This window comes from Podarcis liolepis, assembly GCF_965112155.1.
Source record: "Podarcis liolepis genome assembly, chromosome: 12".
NCBI classification, from domain to species: domain Eukaryota; kingdom Metazoa; phylum Chordata; class Lepidosauria; order Squamata; family Lacertidae; genus Podarcis; species Podarcis liolepis.
In genome coordinates, this window is record NC_139563.1 from 49,512,881 (window position 1) to 49,531,761 (window position 18,881).

Sequence of the window (18,881 nt, forward strand, 5' to 3'; positions counted from 1 at the left end):
AGTTTTTAAAAACCTAACTTTTCCTTTTCATCCTGTGGCATCATGCTTTTCTGTGTTCCCTTACAACCTACTTAAATCTGATTTTCCCTCTGTCTCAAGGACAGAGCCTTTCCCCTTTCCCAACTTCAAATAATTGCTACTAACTTCTACCCTATGCAACTCTTTCCAGTAGTACTAAATTATGAAAACAGAGACTCAGACGCATTGTAAGGCACTAAAGAAAATGAGGTGAGTGCACTGGAGTCAACATTTCACTGCTTCAGACATAGTCTCTGAGTTGTGGATTGCAATGGATTATTTTTTTCTGTAAATTGACTTTGTGAGAAGAAATGCTCATTCTAATAGCAAAAGCAAATGTATCATCTTAGCAAATACTGCTGGTCTTTGCTATGTTCCAGTATTTAAGTATCTAGCTGAGGGGTATCATTAGTCTATGGAACCAGATCCTGTCTCCTTTGGAAATATGATCTAGGAGCTTCTATTAAATAAATTCTCATTCTGGTTTTGCATAGAGGAGACCATATGATTTTGATGTCTGTTGTCTTGCTTTAATGGCTAAAAGTTTCATCTATTCTCGGCAATACCCTTTTGTGAATACATAACAAAACAAAACAAAACAGCATTCTGCCCATCCTTGAGTATTATCAGTTCAAGCACCAGCAGGTGGCGCTGTGGGTTAAACCTCAGAGCCTAGGGCTCGCCAGTCAGAAGGTCAGCGGTTCGAATGCCTGCGATGGGGTGAGCTTCCATTGCTTGGTCCCTGCTCCTGTCAACCTAGCAGTTCAAAAGCACATCAAAGTGCAATTAGATAAATAGGTACTACTCCGTCAGGAAGGTAAACAGGATTTCCATGCGCTGCTCTGGTTTGCCAGAAGCGGTTTAGTCATCCTGGCCACATGACCCAGAAGCTGTATGCCGGCTCCCTCGGCCAATAAAGCGAGATGAGCTCCACAACTCCAGAGTCATCCGCGACTGGACCTAATGGTCAGGGGTCCCTTTACTCTTTACCTTTAACCATGAAATAAATTTAGTTCACAGCTTTCATATCTGCACGTAACGGCTTAGGATCTGTCTTCTTCCTGATTTGTCATTGTGTTATTAAATTGGAACAAAAGCATTTTGTTGATGACATGCCAAGTTTTTTAACAGGCAAGAGTATGTGGAGATATAATCTTTAGCATTATCCTTTTTCTTGGATGTTCAGATTTAATTTGTGAACAAGGAGTCTTCTACCTGAGTGCATTTTAAGTGATAAATTTATTTCTGGTTTTAAATTTTAAATGCATTTCAGTTTTTGGGTTAGCTCAGGAAAATAAATTAAGCTAAGAAGTTCATCCATATCAAATTTTGACTTGTTCATTGAGTCAACAAGTGTGTGTGCTTGTTGAGTGACTATCATGGTCATTTTACTCCTTCTCTTGTCCTTCTGCTGTGAGCTAAGCCACAGTTTGACTTACTGTGTCATCTGAACCCGGACTTGTGGTTTGTCTTGCTTTAGAACAAACCTTGGTTACAGCTTATGGTTTCTCTGGAGCAAGAAAAACCACAAGCCCAGGTTCAGATGACGCATTAAGCCAAACCATGACTTAGATCTCAGCAGCAACAGGATTGAGGGAGAAATAAAGTAGCCTGTGCATCCACACTAAACCATGGCTTGGCTTAGTGTTGCATGTGAACCAGGTCACAGGAAATGGAACTCTTGCTTCCAAAACAAAAAGAGGAAATTGAGAAGAACAATGGAGACACAGAGAGAAACAAACAAGGCTGTTATAGTTCATTTCCCTTCCAAAAATGGGGAAGGATTCCAACTTACAGTCTTAGATTGTGTCTATCTAGGAATGGTGTTTTGTTATATCTTGCTTGAAGTGGTTGAAGTCCTCTTGTTTGATTCACTACCAGGTTTCTGAGTTCTCCATTGGTGTCCTACTATTTAATTAACAACACTTATAATAAAATAGTGATGAATTTGCAACTTTTGAAATGAAAAAGATACAGAGAAGTAACCCTCCTTTAATCGTAGCAGGCACTGGAATTCTTGATCTGTATTTTTCTTCCAACAGAGGGAATCTTCCTATGTCCTGTTTGAAGTAGATCCCTTGGCTAGCAGAACCACACAGAGCCCGACACTCAATTTTGCTATCCAAGATGAGCTTGAAAACAAATGTATGACAGATTTCCCTCCCCCCTTCATTTGTTCAGGTTTCTCAGTTACGTCACGAGCTGTCCATGAAAGATGAGCTGCTTCAGTTTTACACCAGTGCTGCTGAAGAGAGCGAGCCAGAATCCATCTGTTCAACTCCGTAAGTTTGGGCCAGGAAACATAGGTCATGTTATACTGTCCATTTTGCATCCTTCTGCCCCATCTGGCACAGCCACATGATTTTTGTATTCAGCATCTGGCATCACCACATGGGTTTTGCATCCAGGCTGCAGGTGAGCCTCGGCTCACAATGAAAGGACCAAATAGTCAAATCATGTCTGTATTATCTCACCACTCTTGATCATGAGTAGGTGTTACCAACAGTACTCAGCTGTGGTTTTACTAGTCTCCTTTTGGGTTCACATTCTGTAGCGTGCTGCTCCATTTGGACCTTTCTGGTAAATAGTGCAAAAATACAGCATACGCACAGTTTGGTTACCAGCATTAGATGTTTCGGGCTTCCATTGACTGACAGTAGACCCAAATGATTTATGCAGCAATATGGAAGTCCAGTGTTGAGCTACAAGATCCAGTTCAGAACCTGATATTCATAGCAGGCTCACACCAGTTAAGAAATGGGATAACCAGTCTACCTCCCTGACAGGGAAGTTCTTCCTTAGTTCAGTAATATGTCACTTTTGCTATATCCAACAGGGACAAGGTTTTGAACCAAATCCTGTCCTTTTGAAGAATTTTGTTCAGCAACACAACAGCATGTTAACAAAGACTGATCAACAGTTCAAATCAGTTCTTGAGCAACGAAAAGCCAAAGTCTCGTTTCATAGGCGGTTAACAGTACATTACAACCCCTGCTTGCCACTTTCCCTTTTTGTGTGCCTCCGCTGCTGCAGCTTTTTATTATTTAATGTGTTGTAGCAGTCATGGAATCATAAGATTACTTTTTGCAAACCATCTCCTTCAGAGAGCTAAAGTCCGACACCCCCCCCCCCCCAGTTTGTAGCTAAAGGTTCTCCATTAGAAATGGGCGGAATAAACACAATGGCTTCATTTCTTTCTTTATTTTTAACTCTCTGACAACCTATGAAAATGCTAGATCTCATTTGGCTCTGGTTGTTGGAACTTTTGCTGTGCAGCTCCGCTGCAAAACTGCAAACAAAAGGGAGCAAAAATAAACGTTTCTAATGGGCCTCTTACCAGGTTGAAGAGGAATGAGTCGTCTTCATCTGTCCAGAACTATTTTCATTTAGATTCCCTTCAAAAGAAACTTAAGGACCTTGAAGAGGAGAACGTTGTGCTTAGATCAGAGGTAAAACATATCCCAGTATTTTACCTACCATAAGTTTGCTTCTTTTTCCATGGGAATCAGGACTGATTGATTAGTAAGCTTTTACTCCATAAATTCTGTGTAATCTATAGATTATTCTCTCCACCCCACCCTGCTTCCCTCATGAATGTTTGCAAATATTGCATGACAGTATTGGCCCTTGTCTAAGGCATAGATTTAAAGCGCGTTCCTTCAAAGAGTCATAGGAACTGTAGTTTAAGGGTGTTGAGAATTCTAGCTCAGTTCCCAGGATTCCTGGGGGTGGGGTGTGCTTTAAATGTATGGTGTTTATGAAGCCTGACACCAACAGTAAGTGAGGTGGTAAGATCGTTCCTCGACTGCAGGCTACAGATAGTGGTGATGGTTACATGTTTGGAGCTCCCCTTGCAATCATTACAGTCCAAGCAGTGCCGGCTTTGGGTCGGCTCCATCAAGGCCCCTGACTCTTTGCTCCATCATCCTGCTATTGGCACCTACCTTCTCTTTCTCTGCCTCAATGGACCCAAAAGGAGAGGACAAAAGAAGCGAGTAGCTCATCTTCTGTGCTGCTTCCACTCACTCTTGCTCTCTCACTGGGCAACTAACCATGAGGGTGAGATGAAGGGATCTGCTGGCTTATCCGCTGGTTCTGGTGCTCCTTTTCTTCCTGGCTGTGATCATCACTCGGGAGAGAACAAGTGACCCCAATGGCAATCATATCATGGCAAGAATGAGGAATAACTACCACTGACTATGAGCAATTGGGGGTTGGGGAGTGGAGACCAGTAAGGAGAAGAAGGAGCACTGAATAGATATATTGTCCTGACAGGGTCCTTCTCCCCCCCCCCCTCCGAAAAACTTGCCACCCATACTGAATCTACAAATGGCTTTGCCACCCCATCTGTTTGTGTACACTAGCTTAAGGGTGATTTGCTCTGTGTCTGAAGGCCTACATTTCCATAAACCTAAAGACACAAGGCAGATGGAAATTGAGACTATTTCAGTGTGTGTTATGGACCTAGCCTGCTCCCCTTTGGAATTCCCCTTAGTATATCAAGATTACTGTTCATTTCATGGCCAGGAAAGAGTTTTCCTGTTCATGCAAAGTTTTGAAAACAGTTTCCCCACTGTGAGAGCCGGAATGAGCACTTTGCAACATTGTGGATTAGCATAGTGTTTAGAGGCTGGTTGTAATGCACAGCATCTGATATAAGTAGGGACACTCATTTGATAGTCATGCTGAAAAAGTCAAGATGGCGATAGCTTCTTAACTAAGCATTGCTCCCAAGATTAGCACCGTAAATGTTAAGAAGCTATTTATCAGGCTGGAAGTTACAAGTACAAACCTCCCTTGAGCTTTATTTACCAAAGTATGTTACAGACTTGTGTTTCTATTGAATCTTTTTGTGAGTGTTGTGTTTGGGGTGTGTTTTTAATAGTGAACATTTAACTCTTCCCCTGAATATGTTTTCCAGCCATTAAATTTCATGTTAATCTTTTAAGCTTTGCCTATGTATATATCAAAAATCAATGATGACACCTAGCGGCCGTGACTAGTCATTGTTCCACATAGTCACAAGAGGGATGTGGGAGACTATGAATTGCTTTCTCAGCCTTTCTCAATCTCCAGGCATTTTTGAACTACAATTCCCATCATCCCTGACCACTGGCCATGCTGGCTACATTTAGGGACCCAAGGTTGAGAAAGGCTGTGTTTGCTGATGTCCTGGAATTGTGGTCTGCAGTTGAAAGTTTCTCCCCCTTTTTACAAGGCTAGATCCAGCAAGAAGTTAACACAATGCTATTTTTGGATTATTTTTTTTAAAAAAATACAGGCTTGCCAGCTGCAGACCGAAACCATTTCTTTTGAAGAGAAAGAACAGCAGCTTGTCAACGACTGTGTGAAGGAGCTCAGTACGTTTTCTTCTTTCCTTGCTTTTTGACAGAATAATCAGGATGTTCTGATACAAGGGTTTTCTTTTGGAGTTTATGCCATTTTTGTGTGCAATGCAAGGGAGTTGGTGTGTGTTGCTTTAAGTTATCAGCAGCCCCAGCACTTGGGTTGAGAACTAATGCACCTACAGCACTTGGTTTCAGAACTGTTTTGTCCCTGTTCCCTTACACTGCTTGTATATTGAGAAAACCCACCCTGCAATTGCAGTAACACTTCAACAATATTTATGGCAATGGCTTTTTCTATGTGGCTCTGCAGCAGTTGGAAAAACCTTCCTAATGCCAGATTGCATGTTCTCTTTCTCTGCCTCTCTGTTCAACGATAGCTTATAGTAAAGGTAAAGGTAAAGGGACCCCTGACCATTAGGTCCAGTCATGGCCGACTCTGGGGTTGCGACGCTCATCTCACTTTATTGGCCGAGGGAGCCAGCGTACAGCTTCCGGGTCATGTGGCCAGCATGACTAAGCCGCTTCTGGCGAACCAGAGCAGCGCACGGAAACGCCGTTTACCTTCCCGACGGAGCGGTACCTATTTATCTACTTGCACTTTGACGTGCTTTCGAACTGCTAGGTTGGCGGCAGCAGGGACCGAGCAACAGGAGCTCACCCCGTCGTGGGGATTCGAACCGCCGACCTTCCGATCGGCAAGCCCTAGGCTCTGTGATTTAACCCACAGCGCCACCCGCGTCCCTCTTAGCTTATAGTAGTACCTTGTTTATATTGATTTAGCAAGCAATTGTGCTGCCAAATATTTTCCCATGCCAGCTCATTCTTACAATTGTTTCTTAATTATTTAAGGAGATGCAAACATCCAGATTGCAAGTATCTCTGAAGAGTTGGCCAAGAAAACTGACGACGCTGCCCGACAGCAGGAGGAAATCACTCACCTTCTCTCTCAGATAGTGGATTTGCAGAAAAAGGCAAAAGCTGTAAGGTTCATTAAAGTAATAAGCAAAATAGCTAACGTAGTGCCACCTTTCTGATGAGCCTCTTCTGTTCCCACACCTGTTAAAATATTTTTAAAGGAAGAGAAAGCATGGGGTGGCTAATCTGTTGTGATGTTTGTCTTTTTTCAGTGTACGGTGGAAAATGAAGAACTCGTCCAACATCTGGGAGCTGCTAAAGATGCCCAAAGGCAGCTCACAGCAGAAGTGAGTGTGCCTCTCTAATAGTCATGTGGTTATGGAGCAGGGAGATGCTTTCAGTTCAGTTGATATCAGTAGCCGTGAAATGCTGTAGCCTCGTTGCATTTGGTTTCATGGCAGAAGAATACCATATTTTTCGCTCTATAAGACGCACCAGACCACAAGACGCACCAAGAAAAAAATATATTCTGAATCTCAGAAGCCAGAACAGCAAGAGGGATCGCTGTGCAGTGAAAGCAGCAATCCCTCTTGCTGTTCTGGCTTCTGGGATAGCTGCGCAGCCTGCATTCGCTCCATAAGACGCGTACACATTTCCCCTTACTTTTTAGGAGGGGAAAAGTGAGTCTTATAGAGCAAAAAATACGGTAATTTGAATAAGAGATGAGCATATTTGTGATAGCTTTTGAATTCAGTTTCCTTGGGTCCACACAGTGTCATTTCAGACCTATAGGAATGAAATTGCTTAAAACCTTAAATATAGTAATCATCTGAAATAAAAAAACCTCTTCTTTGATATATGCAGGGAGGTTTTTTTGTCCTTGGAAAGCTTAATGGCATTTTGGATAAGAAACTGAGCATAGAAGTAGACTTGGCAATGGACTATTTCCTTCGTGCAAGCCTATACCTTTTAAGATTAGGCCTACCCTCAGACAGGCCTCTGATGGCTGAGCCTTCTGTGCTGTGAATTAAGTAACGATCACAGATCATAATCTCCAGGATAAATGGATTTGCAAAACAAAAGAAACACTAAGGCTGTGATCCTATATAAAAGGTAAAGGGACCCTGACCGTTAGGTCCAGTCATGACCGACTCTGGGGTTGTGGCGCTCATCTCGCTTTATTGGCCGAGGGAGCTGGCATACAGCCTCTGGGTCATGTGGCCAGCATGACTAAGCTGCTTCTGGCGAACCAGAGCAGTGCACGGAAATGCCGTTTACCTTCCCGCCGGAGCGGTACCTATTTATCTACTTGCACTTTGACTTGCTTTTGAACTGCTAGGTTGGCAGGAGCAGGGACCAAGCAACGGGAGCTCACCCCGTCGCGGGGATTCGAACCGCCGACCTTCTGATCAGCAAGTCCTAGGCTCTGTGGTTTAACCCACAGCGCCATCCACATCCATTGTGATCCTATATACATGGGAGTAAATTGCAGTGAACACAATGGGATTTACTTCCCAAAAAATATGTATGTAATTCTTTGCTGTAAGAATTGTAAGTAAAAGAGGATAGCTTGCAGCCAGTTCTGTGCAGATGTGAGCATGCTTAAGCCCAGAGATATCAGTGGTCTTTCAGTACACTTAACCTTGCACAGCATCCAGCTGTATATTCTTCTAACTGTTCAATCCTTGGACTTCACTCTTTGAAAACATGGCCCTAGGAGAGTTCCAAACCAAGTGCGTGTATGTAAGGACAGACTCTGATTTATTGCGTTCTCTGTTTTTTCATTTAAAAGTAAGGCGCTAGTCTTTCATTGCCAGATGGACAGCTTTAAAATTTGTCTGCAAGGCCGAAAGAAACCTGTGCAGTCTCCATGATCAAGTGATTTTTATCTAATAAGTTTTGCAAGACGACGATGATTCTATGCAATTTGCATCAGTTGTTCAGCTTCTAGAGCTCAACGGAATCCCAATCTCTTCAATGGCAAATTGCTGGGACCATAATTAAAATAGATACAGACAGAACTAAACATACATGTGGAACGTACAGTTCATAAATGTTTAGCTTTTTATTATTTATTTAAAAGTGCCCCCCTCCTCATTTGCATAGCTTTCTGTAGCTTTTAGATAGCCCAAGGTTCCTGGAAATAATTTCCATTCTGTGTGCATTGCAGTTACGAGAGCTGGAAGACAAGTATGCAGAGTGCATGGAAATGCTTCACGAGGCGCAGGAAGAGCTGAAGAACCTTCGGAACAAGACGATGCCAAATGCCATATCACGCCGTTACCACTCCTTAGGCCTTTTCCCCATGGTAATAAACCTTATAAAGTCATTTCTGAGAAACACATCTCATGCCAGCAGTGGCGCAAGTTTGATTAGCATTAGGAAACAGATCCCAAAACTAATTTCAGTACATATTGAGAGGAGAATCTGGATCATTGCCTTGAATCTTCCCTTAAACAGAGGAAGGGTCTGAGGTTGTGGGTGCTACTAAACCCACTTTGGAAATAATTGCAGTATTGGTGATATAGTGAAATGCAAGCAATGGCTGGAGCTATTCATAGGGGAAGACTAGCTAAATGGTTCCTTTCTGTTAGCGTAAAAGAAGCCCCAAGTATATCCATAGCTGTCAAGTGTCCCTTATTTGGCGGGACAGTCCCTTATCCCAGTGCCATGTCTCGCTGCTGTCCCTTATTGATGATGTCCCTTAAATTTCCCGGTTTTCAAAGGAAGCAGCTCCTCTCTCTCCCTCCCTGCCGGCCAGGGAGGAGGGAGGCTCCAACTGTGTTGCTTGGTTGCGTTGCTCACCCAATAAGGAGTCTTAAGAATGACTGGGGGGTGGAGCTTGCATGCCTTGTCCTGATCAAATCGGCCGCGTTGCCTGGGGACTCGCCTTTGCTCAGCACTTCCCAGCGGAGAGGTGACGGTGGTTTTCCTTGAGGCTGGGGGCTTTGTTTGGCTGCTGGCTGGGCTTTCTGCCTTTGGCTCGGAGGGGCTCAGAAGTTGAACTTACCTGTGCCTGGAAAATCCCTTATTTTGGCTGCTGATCCCTTATTTTTGAGGCTGCTGGTCCCTTATTTTCAAATCTTGTAAGTTGACAGCTATGAGTATATCAGCATCACTGCATACTACAAAAATAGACATACATGTTAATGACATGCTGTAACACCATTTAAAATTGTCTTAACAGGATTCCTTGGCAGCAGAAATTGAAGGGTCAATGCGAAAAGAACTGCATCTGGATGATCCTGACAGCCCTGACTTAACGTATGACTGATGCATTGTGATATTTTAATAAGAAAAGTAGAAATCAAACATTTTTATGCAATCCAAAATTAAGAATGCCATCTCATTTCTTTCTAGCAAGGAAGGGTAGACCTGAACTCATTACTTAGAAATGGTCCCCTCTCTGTTGGAGAGGAAAGCAATTGAGAAGAAAGCTTAAGGATATTTTAAAGGCCAACTTTTAAAGAACTTTGGGGCTTTGGGGGAAGTTAAATAAAATGTTTTTCAGAAGCATTATAGTTAAAATTGGAAAAATAAACATGTTATTCTGCACCTCGAATAGTGTCAAATCACTATTTTGGTTATCCGTCTTCTTAACACAGATGAAAATTCAAACTGCAAGCTAAATAGTGAGGAGGAAATAATTAAAAACTTCCTATATTTATTCTGCACAAGTGAGAAAGTGGTACTCAGAAATAGCGAAACATGGCTGCTAAGTGTCAGAGTGCTTAAGCTTGTATATGTGGACACACTAGACAACTTTATAGTAGCATTATCTCAAGAGACATGATGTATAGCTGAAGCTATACAGGTGTAAGTCAGATCGGTATTTGGATGGGAAACTGCTGGGAGTCCATTGTGTACTTCCTTGAGGTCCCTGGAGCAAAGGCAGGATATGAAAAATGTGCTTATTCATACAACCTTGAAGTAGCCCAGGACCACTGCATATGCTTTGGCTGGCTTGCAGAGGCAGCTGTATGGTGGTATCCATAGTGTTTGACCACAGGATCAGATCACTGGAAATGGTCCCTAAAATATCTATGATAGCTTAGAAGAAATTTCCTGATCCATGTAGCAAAGCTGCAGTATGCAAGTAGCTCACCACGTGGTGTTGGTTATATTAAGTTCATATAATCATGCTCACCATGTGCTGCCAGCCATTTAAAATTGTGATGTGGGAACATCTGCTTTATCCTGAAGTCACAAGAAAATGCTTGATTTTGTCATTGCTGGCAATAGTTGACCAAGCTGCCTACCGCCTACTGCTGTATCGTTTTATGCACAAGCGCATTTTGTGGGCATTTTTTACCTTAAAAACCAAACAAGACACCCCAAACCACTACTGCATGTTACTGTTGCTACAGGGAGAATGCAACGAGTATAGGACATTTTATTTCCATAGAGGATCTCCCTGGCTGTTCAAAACCTGCTTTTCTAACCAGAGCTATGCTGCAGGGTAGGAGAGATCTCAGGATCAATACAGGATCTTCTGGTTCAGTTAATTGCTTTCTCTCAGGATAGTTGGTGGGGAGCATGTAAGCATTTGAGCCCAATAATTATTCCTCGTTTCATCCTGGGGTACAGTCTTGGCCAAGTTTCAAGAGAACAGGGTCATTTAGTAAGTGATCTGGAAAATGGAAAGTATTGTTTGGGGAAACTTTAGGATCTTACAGCTCTTCCCCTTTCCGTAGAACGACTTTTAACCATTTGTCCGATTTTGTTCTCTCTTGAGCATAATCACAAAAGCTAATCTCTGAGACCATGTTTTTCTCTTACAAAAGCTGAGCTTAATATAATATGATGTCCCCGCAGACAATTTCTCTGCAGTGGGTTTTATTTTGCTGGTTACTAACTGCTTGTGTCTTTTGTCAGCCATCACAAGAGAGTCTTTGATGCCGTGCGAAACATCAACCAAGTGGTAAAGCAGAGATCTCTAACTCCCTCTCCAATGAACATCCCTGGGTCTAACCAGTCTTCAGCAATGAACTCGGTCATTTCTAGCTGTGTCAGCACACCACGATCCAGCTTCTATGGAGGAGACATTTCCAATTTTGTGATAGACAACAAGACTAATAGCATCATCCTAGAAACTGACTCTACTGACTCTGGGTCAGTAATGTATACTTAGAGTTTAGCTATATCTCCAGAACAAGAACTTCCTAATTCTTTTCTTCTGTTCAGTGACTTGTGCTATATGTTGGATGCTATACTATCCGTACATTATGAGGATACTCAATATTGCTAGCCTAACATTGTAAGAAGGATCAATATTGCTATATCTGAGTGAGATATTCAGAAGAAACCTGATTTTCATATATTGTTGTGCTGCAGCCTCCTAACACAGGACAAGTGAACTATATTGGGTTGTCTTAAATTACTGGACACCTTAAAATTTGCAAACTAATGCTCACTAATTTAACACCAGTGTGGTATGGTTCAGGCAAATCATGTTTGTGTTAATGACTATCTTTCCTTTAACAATTGCTGTTAACTGGTTTCTGTTATTGACACATCCTCCTCCTAGTAAGAGAATTGTTTAAATCATTTTTGGGGTTTGTCATTCTTGACTTTTTTGTAACTGTGAGGCTTTCCTCCTCTAATTATCTGCCCATCATCCACATTGAGCCCCAAGTACAACTTGATTTGGTTACTTTGAAATGTGTGCAATCCCCAGAATGATTTTCTATGCTAGGAAATGCCTGACCTACCTTTCGCATACATGCAGATCTATATTTATATCCATATTGCGTGTGTGTTTAGCTTACATAGCTGCAAAATTGAAATTCTGATAACAATTTTAGAGAACAAAAAAAATGCAAGCAGACAATAAGAGATGCTAAAAAGAATTTGAGAAACACATTGCTAAATACAGCGCATAGCTCTATGAAGATGTCAACCTCGCACATTCCTAGGCCTGCCATTTATATTTTCAAATCTAGACTACTATATTCTGCTGATGAAGCAGTTAATTGGCTACGGAGAGCTCAGAGCAGTTTTGATGGCATTTCAAATATTGGCATTTTGGGTGTCTCCCCCCCCCCTTCCTGTTGCTTGTACACACAGTGTAAATTTAAGTGTGTTGTGTCCTTGTTTTAGAAATGAAGAAAAGAACAAAAAACCTGGAACCCCAGGAACCCCTGGCTCTAGCGACCTGGAAACGGCACTTCGAAGGCTGTCTCTTCGGAGGGAGAACTACCTGTCCGAGAGGAGGTTCTTTGAAGAAGAGCAGGAAAGGAAGCTGAGGGAACTGGCCGAGAAGGGTGAACTCCACAGTGGCTCCATCACTCCAACGGAGAGTATCATGTCGTTGGGAACTCACTCCAGGTTTTCCGAATTTACTGGCTATTCAGGAATGTCCATCAGCAGTCGCTCTTACCTCCCAGAGAAGCTTCAGATTGTGAAGCCCTTAGAAGGTGATAACAAAGCGCCTAGGCCTTTATCTGTTCTCCTTAGTGACTTTTTATGGTCTCTTCTCCATCAGCAGGAAGCGGGAAATCTTTGTAACACATACTCATTTTACTTTAGAGACAGCCATCCACGTTGCTTGTTTAAACTCTTCTGAGAAAAAGATTTTGTTGCTTTTGAGTAAGCAATCTCTGGAGTAAGTGTGTTGTGTACACTCTAAGATATTTCAGTGGTATATTTTTATAGTTCAGTAAATGGCATTTGAATTCCTAGTTTCATTCACATATTTGTAGAACACTGCAGAGTGGGGGAAGTAGCACTGATAGGGAGAAGACCTGTAGAGACGTGTGGTGATTCATTAAACTGCAACTTGTAGAAGACCATTTCTTTTCTTTACATTCTGTGCAAGCTACTCAATTACTTGCTACGGTTGTCCTACCAGTAGGTGTCTAGGCAACAGTTCCAAATCACTTGCACGGTGGCACCTTGGTTCTCAAACTTAATCTGTTCCAGAAGTCCCTTCCAAAACCAAAGCATTCCTTTCCCATAGAAAGTAATTCAAAACAGATTAAGCCCTTCTGGACTTTTAAAAACAACCCCTAAAACAACAGTTTAACATGAATTTTACTATCTAACAAGACCATTGATCCATAAAATGACAGCAATAATCAATGTACTGTACTATAAAATAAGCAAGACAGTATTGTAGATGATAAAAATTAAAATGAATTTTTTCCCTTATGTGCACTGATGATAGTCCTTGTTTGAATGGGGGGCTTTTATCCATTTCTGCAGCCACACAATCAATCAATCAATCAATCAATCAATCAATCAATCAGTAAGTAGCTGAACTGGGTTCCACACAGTCACAAAAGCAAATGAACCGAAAAAGCCTCAAAAACAAAAATGCAAAATAAATAGCAAAAACAAAAGCACCAGACTTAATCCGCTCTGGAAGTCCATTTGACTGCCGAAATGTTCAAAAACTCTGATTGGTGCAGGCGCCCTGGAAACAATAGCCGACAACCGCTTTGGATGTTTGGCTTCTGAAAAAACATTAAAAAACCGGAACACTTACTTCCGGGTTTTCAGCGTTTGAGAACCAATGTACCACTGTATCCGAGTTGTTTTGCTGCCTTCAGAGTGGCTGTTACAAACGAATCTCACAGCGTTTGTCAGGCTGAACTCAGGACTAGGATGTCAGTATTCTTTCAATTCAAGGCACTGAGAGACGTTTATATTGCAGCCCGGTATAAATTTAAGTCCCACTTAATTGAAGGTCGCACAGAAATGCTTAGTTGTGTATTTGAATTACAGTCATGGGGTTTCTAACTTAAGTAAAGCTGCTCATTACTTGTTTTCATTTTTTAATACATAAGCTATTTCAGGTCGATAGCAATATCAATCTTATTTTGACCAGTCTGACGACATAGAACATGTTACTATGCTTTGTTTTTATGTGAGAAAATAATTTTTGTGTGTGTGCATAAAAGTAGCATGTGCTTGCAGCTCAAATAAGTCAAGAAAGAAATACCCTCTGTAGCTTTCTTAAGATGCCCACATAAAATTCTTAAATCTCTCCAGACAACCAACCTTCATTTTACTGGTTCTTATCACTGTAATAGGTTTCTGTCATCCACTTATCTCTCTGCTTTCTTCTTCAATAAACTTTCAGTCTCCATTTTCTCTGTCTCTCTTGATTTTTCACTTTACTTCCACCCCCCCCTTTGTGTATTGAACCTTTTCTTCTTCTTCTTCTTGTATAGATCATTCATATTACTGGCCATCTTTCACATTTAAAAAATATTTACCATGCATTCATTGTTGAGGAGTGAATCGAGCCCTTATAATTTTTTAAAAAAACATTTATTTTGGGAGGAAATGATATTGAAATTTGCAAGAGCAGAAGGGAAAGTAATTTGGAAGAAACAAGGACCTTTTCTCACCCAACTGCAATTCATTACACTTTGCACAGAGTTTCTTTTTATTACTTTTCACTCCTGTCAGTTTCTTAAGGAAATACTTACAGCAGCAAACAAAAACATTCAGTGAGGGGTGTTTTTGTTTTTTTTAAATTTTTATTAGTGGTAGTGGATTATTTAGTTCCATTTCTATTATAGGTAAAAATCCCTGTCAGGGACCACTGCATATTCCTGCATTGTAGAGGATTGGACTAGATGACCCTAAGGGTCTCTTCCAACTATGATTCTATGAGAGAAGTTTTCATTATTTTAACATTTTTAATATTGTCTTTTAAACATGCTTCCTCCCTCCCACCATCATCTCCAAAAGCCATGCATAATTGTTTTTTTTTATAATATTAGTTAACTGCAGGCACTATATAATGAAGTCAGTAGAAAGGTACCTATCAGTCCAGTGATCATTGTATACTTATTCAAATATTTATTTATAAATTATGAAACTGGGTTGTATATTTATAGACACTGAATAAATATTAGGCTCTCAGTTGCCACAGCCCCATACGTGGGAAAACGCCAAGTTTCTCTTTGTGCAATTCCTGTTCAAGTGAATGTTCTGCATGCAACTCTGATTTTTCCCCCTCCACCATTGTCTCACTGTCTCGAAACAAAAAACTGGACTGACACTTGAATGAGAATGACATGCTTGGGAAACTGCTTATGGGCCCCTCCAACTCTCCGAAACCCATATTATACCATCTAAAAAGTTTGTACAACAATGCCTGCAAAAGTAAGGGAATAATGTTTCCCTTGCTTTAGCAGTGTTTGCCAGCTGATGCCATAACTCTGGTGTCAAATATGACAGCTTAAGTTCCATAGCCATTAGTGATCTTTGTGATGACTCTTCTGGTCCTTTACGAGCAATGCTGAAGAAACTAGAGTCGCCATTAAAGCATCAGAAACATATTATAGAAAGTATCCGTCATTCACGTATATGTTTGAACGTGGGATTATGTAAGCTTGGGTCATCATGTCCTTGGGTCGTTTTGCTAAATTGAGATGGTCACCAGAAAGCCAAAGTTCTGCTGTCAGGTTGCTACCCATGCGACTTTGAATGAAAGACATAATAAAATATCCATTGTGGTTTTCCAATGCCCTCTTAGTTGATTTGTTAATTTTTGTTAATCTTCCCCCCAGCCCGAGTAGATACCTAGCCAAATAAACACACGAGGAATCCAGATGGATTTTGTCTACCATAAAAAGGTAAAGGGACCCCTGACCATTAGGTCCAGTCGCGGACGACTCTGGGGTTGTGGCGCTCATCTCGCTTTCTTGGCCGAGGGAGCCGGCGTACAGCTTCCGGGTCATGTGGCCAGCATGACTAAGCCGCTTCTGGCGAACCAGAGCAGCACACGGAAATGCTGTTTACTTTCCCGCTGGAGCGGTACCTATTTATCTACTTGCACTTTGACGTGCTTTCGAATTGCTAGGTTGGCAGGAGCTGTGACCGAGTAACAGGAGCTCACCCCGTCACAGGGATTCGAACCGCCGACCTTCTGATCGGCAAGCCCTAGGCTCTGTGGTTTAACCCACAGTGCCACCCGCGTCCCTTTTGTCTACCATAGTCTGTTCTAAACAGCATTTCCCTTTCTGAATCTTCTGTGATATGTTGTGCTCGGAAAGATGGGCCCTGCTTTGAAGATCTTAATAATGAAGCACAAGGATGGTTAGGAATTCTGTTCTGCCTTCCCTTCCTCCTTGTGTCGCTCCCTGCCAAATGACCTTCTTTGACTTCCTTATAATGTATCGCAGGAGCAGCAAATTGCCCAGGCGATGAGCATAAGGATCAGGGGAGTTCATTCATGGCACCTGCAGCCTCACATCCAATCCTGCGCTTTGCTGTCTCTATCCAGTGGATTGATCTGCTGTGATTGCCTGCTATGATTGCCAAACCCTCAAACTGATATTGATTAATAAAAACCTAGCATTACAATCCTATCCATATCTACTGCAGAGCAAGCCCCATTAAGTTCACTGGGACGTGCTCCCAGGTGAGTGTGTATAGGATTGCAACCTTCATTCTGTATTTCCAGTTTTTCATTTCAAAGAAAAGAGTTTTGTTCCTTTTTAGGGAGACATAACAATAGCGAAGAACTGTCTTAAATAAGAAGTATATAGATTATATAGAAGTATATAGATTAAGGGCTCAAACTGATTGCCAGCAGAGATTAGGCGGTTTTCAAAGTTGCAGGAGCATACTGGAATTGTATGGCTTGTCTCATTGGGGTTTTGTTTTTTTAATACTAAGGTAATTTTTATCTCTTTGCCTTCTGCAGCAAAATATGTGTATTAAAGAGCGGGTAAATGTCTCATATTACATGGCCAATGGCTTGAGGAAGCCCAGTAAAATTCTTAAGGTTCCCCGTCTTTTGAATGGCAGATATGCATGCTATGTCCCACACTGCTTTTGAACCTTTCAAAAGACATTTGAAACGCAAAGCCCACATTTCCCCTTGGGCGCACAGAATTACCTGAGTTTATTTATTTATTTAGACCTATATAGGCATCCTTATTCTGGACAAATGCAAGAAAGTAGCAATCTTTCCCCTTCCTTCTTAAAAATCGAAATAACTGAGACTGCCACCCAACCATGATTACTTGGAAGTAAGCCACATTGACCTTGGCTGGCCTTGCTTCCATGTAAAAATGCATAAGATTGCACTGTGAATGTATCTAACGAAGGGCTTTGGAATCTCTGGCTCTCCAGTGTTAATGGACTTCATCTCCCATCAGTCCCAGCCAGCATGACCAGTGGTTAGCAATGATGGGAGTTGTAGTCCAACAGCATCTGGGGACTTTACCCATAGTCTAAAGTATTTAGCATTATACTGACTCAAAACAGCTGCATTTGGCTCATGTGGCCACCCTTTCATTTTTTCTAGTAATATCACCAAATTTATTATCTTTTCTGAGGCCAATTTTAGTAGAATCTGCAGAGTTTCATATAATACAGGGGTTTCAGCCTTTTCCTAATGTGAGGCTACACAGCAGTCATCTTCCCATTTTCCTTAACCAGAATTTTAGCCCCACACCAGAAATTATAATCTTAGTAGAAAATAAATTACTTGTACTGATATTCTTTATATTGCACATTTCCCCCCCCCACTCAAAATCTTTCCAATCCAAGGACAAATCTACAGGTATAGTGGAACATATTTTCTGTGCAAAAAAAAAAAAGTTTGTTTGGTAGTCTTGCAAGTAGAAAATGATATTATGGTGTGGATTTTTAAAAGATATTTGTAGTTGATGTAGTTTGCACCATTCTGTGTAGCAGTTCCCCTTTTAGCATCTAGTGCTAAATTCTAGAACCCTCTCATAGCACACTGCTAAGCTTCTTTCACAGCCCTTCAGTCTTCACAAACTAATCCAGAAATACTTGATGTTCATACTTTCTGACTATTTTCCATTATGGGTTTTAGTATGCCATTTCCCCACAAATGTTCATATTGGTTCCATTTTTATTTTGCTAGGTTATATTACTATTTATTTATTGCTGCTTTTAGGTTAAAGGCAAAAAGCCAACCACAAAAACAAGTGGCAACAAACAAACAAATCAGAAAGCAAAAAAAGAACAAATTCTAGGTGTTTATTTATTTCAGGCCCAATGCATTTCAGGAAAAATTAATTCCTCAGGGGCACATTTGTAGCACAAGACACTGTAAAATACAGTCATACCTCGGGTTACAGATGCTTCAGGTTGCTCATTTTCCAGTTATGGACGCGCTGAAACCCGGAAGTACTGAAACAGGTTACTTCTGGGTTTTGGCGCTTGGCAATGCGCAGAAACACTAAATTGCGCTTTGCGTATGTGCAGAAGCGCCAAATTGCAACCCGCGCGTGCGCAGACGCGGCGCTGCGGGCGCTGTGGGTTGCGAACATGTCTCCCACACAGATCACGTTCGCAACCTGAGCGTCTACTATAATCTCATAGTGACTCCTGTCCTATAGTGTTGCTTGAATCTCAGGGTTACTGCTAGAAACATGCCCCTGTACAAGGTTTGCTCCCTAAAACTTTTGACAGATCAGGAATGCACCTTATTCCTTGCACCTGGAGTTTTTTTTCCTTTTAGGTTATAGGCCTTCATAAATAGGTGCACACACACAGTTAGCGTTAATCTTGTTGAAAATACCGGAATGACAAAAGTCTCTCCCTTTGGCAAGGGTTTTTGCAAAAACCATTTCTTCACCCACTAGTATTTTTTTATTTTCTTTTAGTAAGTACATAAGCAATACCTTAATATGCACTTTCCCATTGTTATAATTACCTTACAGA

The 18,881-nt window shown here is 41.4% G+C and overlaps 1 protein-coding gene across 16 annotated transcripts in view; it reads left to right on the forward strand.

The window, feature by feature from the left end:
• TRAK1 (trafficking kinesin protein 1) overlaps nucleotides 1–18,881 on the forward strand; it is a 140,315-nt gene that overhangs the window by 102,802 nt on the left and 18,632 nt on the right. For all 16 annotated transcript variants that reach the window (XM_083467827.1, XM_083467825.1, XM_083467826.1 and 13 more), the window contains 9 exons: nucleotides 2,200–2,300; nucleotides 3,359–3,467; nucleotides 5,300–5,378; nucleotides 6,216–6,346; nucleotides 6,494–6,568; nucleotides 8,392–8,529; nucleotides 9,409–9,485; nucleotides 11,097–11,333; nucleotides 12,321–12,637. In XM_083467827.1, the coding sequence (XP_083323953.1) occupies nucleotides 2,200–2,300; nucleotides 3,359–3,467; nucleotides 5,300–5,378; nucleotides 6,216–6,346; nucleotides 6,494–6,568; nucleotides 8,392–8,529; nucleotides 9,409–9,485; nucleotides 11,097–11,333; nucleotides 12,321–12,637 (1,264 nt within the window). The remainder of the gene's footprint in view (nucleotides 1–2,199; nucleotides 2,301–3,358; nucleotides 3,468–5,299; nucleotides 5,379–6,215; nucleotides 6,347–6,493; nucleotides 6,569–8,391; nucleotides 8,530–9,408; nucleotides 9,486–11,096; nucleotides 11,334–12,320; nucleotides 12,638–18,881) is intronic.